Raw genomic sequence first — 5,238 nt, 5'->3', positions numbered from 1 at the left:
GGTAAATACAATTGATGAAAAACATGTTTATCCATGTTTCTAGAAAAAAACTATGAATTGCTTGTTTTACTCTCAAAGATGTTGAAATATGCATAATTTCTGTGATACCATTTGTTTTATGTTACAAATACTTTATTATCTATCAAATTCCATTAAATAATCAACATGTGGAGCGATCTTGTTGACGGACATGATTAGCGAATAATAAAAGAACGCAATGTGGTGTCCAGATTGAAAGACTTCCCCCCCTTTGAACACAGACTCAAGCAAAGCAGCTATTCAGCAGTGGGATGGATCCTGACTACTAAAGAGGAAGAGGGAGAGAGAGGTGGAGAGAGGGAGACCGACAGCGAAGGCGAGAGAGAGAGAGAGCAAGAAATGGGGGAGTGGTGGGAGAGAGAAAGGAGGCGAGAATCAGAGTGAAAGGCTCCACACGGCAGAATATAAATCTGTATGTTAACAGGACTAAAGCTCGGGGGTCTTGAGGTGGCTTTAGTGCTGATGCTGCTCGGGGGTGCTTATAAAGCCTCAAGAGGTGGTCTTCTTTCTTAACTGTGGATCTGTGCAAAAAAGGAAGTGGAACCCGTGGAATCAGTGAACGCCGGTGTGTCAGGCACGGTGGTGGGCTGGTCGGAGGTCTCTGACCCCCTCATTTTCATTTCTTGGAAGAAAAGAGAAGCGCTAAGAGACACCAGAGAAAAAGGAAGGTGACAGCGAGGGACCAGTGAGCCATTTCTCTCTTTATTACTCTCATTCAGAAAACCATTGCAGCCTATTATCAATGCGATGTAGAGGCATTCTCTCCGATTGGAGGAGGAAGGGTCCCATTGACTGCTGAGGCTTAGCGCCCCTCTTTAAACGCTAGTCCTTTTCATCTCATTCCCCCCTCTCATTGCCTATATCCTTCTGTCTGCTGTTTTCTGTTCTCTTTCCTTGTCCCTTCCTTTTTACTCGACTCAGGAATCAGGAGACATTGCGTTTTTAGTAGAAGTGGGTGTTTCTGTCATTGTTATTGGTGCCTCTGCAAAGGACAGCTGAGCGTGGAGAGTGAGAGACAGCTTTGGAGATAATAAAACGGCAAACTGAACGAAAAGGGGGGACCTGGCACTCCAGGAACAGCTGACAAACCAATGGCATGCGAGACGCAATGAAAAGAAAAGTGTTAGAGTCTGACAACCATTTTAAGGTAGCTATTTACTGATAATATTTCTCCTTCTTGGATAAAAAAAGAGAGACAGTGTGCCAAACATCACTGCTGGTTACATTTTGCTTTTCCTGTTGCTAAGCAAAGTCTCTAACCTGAAGTTCGTTGAGAGTACTGAGCATCACTTTACAGCCATGAAAGGAAGCTCAGAGGAAAGCATTGAAAGTGTCAGGCCCTCGAACCTGCAAGCATTTGCCAACATATCCACCCTACATGGCATGAGTCACATATTTGCCTACGGACACATGACATTCCGTCGATTTCTTTGGACTATTTCCTTCTTGGGCTCATTAAGCTTACTGATGCTGGTCTGCATGGATCGGGTGTCGTATTACCTAGAGTATCCTCACGTCACCAAATTGGACGAAGTGGCAGCCACAAACCTCACCTTTCCTGCTGTTACCTTCTGCAACCTCAATGAATTTCGTTTCTCCAAAATCACWAAAAATGACCTTTATCACGTTGGAGAGCTCCTGGCYCTCCTTAACAATAATCAYCAGATTGCCAACCCACACTTGGCTGAAGCTGAGGTTCTGGCTGTGCTAAAGGAAAAGGCGAACTTCCARAACTTCAAGCCCAAGCTCTTCAATATGACAGATTTCTATAACCGAACAGGGCATGACATCGGTGACATGCTTCTGCAGTGCACCTTTCGGGGAGAGGATTGCCTCGCTGTAAATTTCACCACAGTAAGTCACCAGCTTGCAATTTGCACTGTCTCGTTTTATTTATTGTCAAGAGTTGGCAGTCTGTCACTTTTTTTTTTTTTTGGAGATGTTTAGATTGGGTTCCAGTTTCAACTGTGCAGTTTATTTTAAAAAGATGCCTTACTGCAGTAATTTTCTGCTCTAAGATAGAGAATGTTGTAGTTAAGTTTTTGTGAATGATTTTTAAAGCTTTGTTGCAAGTGTTGGTTTGCATCCCTTAGCCATGCAATGAACAAGTGCTGCAAACTCTTGAGGTAAAGATATGTGTCCAAGGCAATGCTCCCTTTATTTTCTCAGTGATCCGTGAAGACAGCTCTCTGGATGACAGAAACATTTTTGATATGTTTTGTATCTTGTCACTGCAATTCAAGAAAACGTTTTGCCCAAAGGTTTTGCACTCATGTTGGAGAGGTAATTTGAGCATAATTGGTGAAACGGATTAATTTCCTCATGAACTTGTGGAGCTGGGAATTTGTCATCCTAATCCTATCTGATCTACCAGACATTACTCATCACTGCTTTAAAATAGTTTTCAGTTGTAACTACATAGGAGTAACAGCTTATTTCTCCGGTTATATTTTATTCCAGCAATGATAAGAAACGGTGCAATAGTGCTGAACGTTAACCAAGCATTAGTCCTCACTGTCTGCCYAGCTGAGCTCTTCATTCACTGTACAACATTACTCTGGTATAAGTCTGTAAGAGTGAGGTAACAGCTGTTGTATTACCTGTCTAATATTATGGTCAAAGTAGCACAGGTCTTTTAGCGAGTCAATGTGAGAACTGCTGTGTTTTGCTGACGATCAGGCTAGGCCTTCATAAATTTGACTTTTTGTGATTGTTTCTGCTTTTTTGAGACAGACCTTTGCCCATATTTTCCTGGTTCATKAATCTGTTTCTAGTAAGTACTGTCATCAACCTACAGGGTTTCTGCTTGATATGCAACATTTTTAGATGGGTGTAACTTCTTAAGGAAACTAAAAATGACACAATTCATAATTTTCCAATAGTATATTTCATTCTAAGGAGATCATTGAATTTTACTTTAGCTGTGACTTATCAATTARGCTGATCAATGCAGGTTATTAGTAAGCTATTTTATTGAAACCATTGCAAASTGTTAAATACATTACATGGTTGTTTGTGTCAGACAGACTGGTATGAGTAACTACTAGTGTCCTAGGATTTTCAGGCTGAACCCCCTTTATAATAATTGAGCATGATTTAAATACCACAGTCTTCATGACTATTGTTCACCATGTCAATTCTTTTGTGACCACTGTACATTTTGTTTCATAAGGATAATACTCCATGTTACAAAGCTCAAATAATTATAACTAGTTTGTCAAAATGACAATGACACTAGAGAACAACACTATAGTCTAATATTATTCAGTCATTAGATTTCAATTGATTTTTGTACCTTAGGGTTGTGGTGAAGTAGTAAACTTGCATAATAGATGTACAAGTGACAGATGTGCTGCAACTTCAGTTTTTTGTTGTTTTGTGTTGTTTTTATCATGGTTGTCTGTCTTACCTTTGAAGTCCAAACTTGAGAAATCAACATCTAACTTTATTTATCTCTCAAATGAGTTCRTTCCACTTAAAAATATGACTGCATTTCTAAGTTGCATCTTTAATCAACCATGAAAGAAGTCTTCTGAGAAAACTATTTTATAAGTGACTGACTACAWTCTGCTGAGTTGATCAAGGCRTATCTCTTCTGAGATATTAATTTAATCCTGCTTTTTGGTTTTTATGTCTTTTTAATTTKYGTCACAAATGTTGCAAATCGGAAATGCCTTCATTAACATGTTTGTTTCCAAGCAGCACTCAGGAGTGTCGAGACAAACAGGAATTATTCATGGGAAGATAATTGCTTGACAGAAAGTGTCAGCTGAACTGGTGGTGGAAAAAAATGGTGGTGAAATAAGTCTTCCTGTGTGTCAACTTTCTTGTTGTTTTTCAGTAGATATCTCAGTCCAGAAATGTACAATTCAGCCTGGAATCAAACTTGAACATTCTTGTTGGTACTCACTAATCATTGTGGCATATTCTTTGGATGGAGTGCAGTGCTAAACCATAAACGTTATATGCTCTCAGTGGGCAGAGATGTGTTTGTCAGGAATCGGGTAGATTATATACCCATTTAGAAGACTATCTGATGCTGTGTCTGATGATGATCTCAAAYAACTAACTGCAAGCATTTGCTGCTTGCTCACTAGGAAAGTAACAGAGTTCTTAACAAGATTCCAAAATTGTGTTCTGCTCATTAGAATTATTCCAAAATATATATATTCATATATATATTTCTTTGTTTGGGTCTTTTTTTTAGTCCCTTTTAATTTATTATATGATACCTTGCAAAAATTTTCATTCTGAACTATCATAGCATACATTGCTTTTCCCAACTTGAATTTTCAATTTCTGTTGAAGGASTTAATGTAATGAATCAACATAAAGTTGAGCACAATTGCTAAGTGRAACAGGAATGTTGTGTGTGACAAATACAAATCTGAAAAGTGTAGTGTGCATTTTTATTCAGCCCCTTAGCAACACAATTTAGATCCACATTTACAACTGCAGGATTGTTTGTTTTTTTTTGTTTGTTTTTTTTTTTAGTATACCCCTACCAGTTTTGCACATGTAGGGTGCATTCTCACAGTCTTGTTGTCCTGTAGAGGTCTAGTCCATTAGGTCTGAAAGTTCGGTTCATTTGGGGAAGTGTCATTGTGCTTGAACTTTGGTGCAGACTTGAGCTTAAAATCATAGTTYTTGTCCCACTTYATGTGAACCAAATGCAGGGCGTATAGAAAAAAAGCAAGGGATTGTGGTTAAGCACAATCAAAATAAATGTGTGTAGCAAGATTTCCAAAGTCACATGTGGAGGGAGAACATTTTACAACCTCTGATGCATATGTGATCAAAATTTATTACATGTGCTGGTAAGTACAAGACCAATCAAGTTTTAAGCTAATTAGGGAGGAAGGGGAGGTTGTGGGTTTCATCCATACAGTTGAGCAGCACTGCACATAAGATAAACGTAGCCATTGATATATATATTGCATGCTGTTTCTGAGTATTTTTAGAGGTTTCAGAGTAAAATATTCATGTTACATGCTTTTGCAGGTAACATGCAGACTTTATTTGTAAAAACATGGAAAATGTAGTGTTGTTCCTTTTCACAGTTATGAGTTAGTTTGTGTTGATCTGTTGTATGAAATCTCAATAACGTACAGTTCCGAGATTGTAACAAATTTTGAAAAGTTTTAGGGGAAGAAATACTTTTTCAAGGATTGTATTCTTTCATATTCTCCTATGTTGTCC

The 5,238-nt window shown here is 38.6% G+C and overlaps 1 protein-coding gene across 2 annotated transcripts in view; it reads left to right on the top strand.

Moving 5' to 3' along the window:
- The first annotated feature begins 350 nt into the window (after positions 1 to 350).
- The window catches only part of asic1c (acid-sensing (proton-gated) ion channel 1c), a 111,753-nt gene continuing 106,865 nt past the window's right edge, over positions 351 to 5,238 (top strand). Inside the window, exon 1 of one of the 2 annotated variants that reach the window (XM_008434282.2) lies at positions 351 to 1,893. In XM_008434282.2, coding sequence (XP_008432504.1) covers positions 1,339 to 1,893 — 555 coding nt within the window. In that variant the 5' untranslated portion in view covers positions 351 to 1,338. The remainder of the gene's footprint in view (positions 1,894 to 5,238) is intronic. The other variant, XM_008434281.2, reaches the window with a different exon arrangement.

The sequence above is a fragment of the Poecilia reticulata genome, linkage group LG17, assembly GCF_000633615.1.
Source record: "Poecilia reticulata strain Guanapo linkage group LG17, Guppy_female_1.0+MT, whole genome shotgun sequence".
NCBI classification, from domain to species: Eukaryota; Metazoa; Chordata; class Actinopteri; order Cyprinodontiformes; family Poeciliidae; genus Poecilia; species Poecilia reticulata.
The sequence above is the reverse complement of the archived record's forward strand: the minus strand, read 5'-3'. Positions and strand labels throughout refer to the sequence as shown.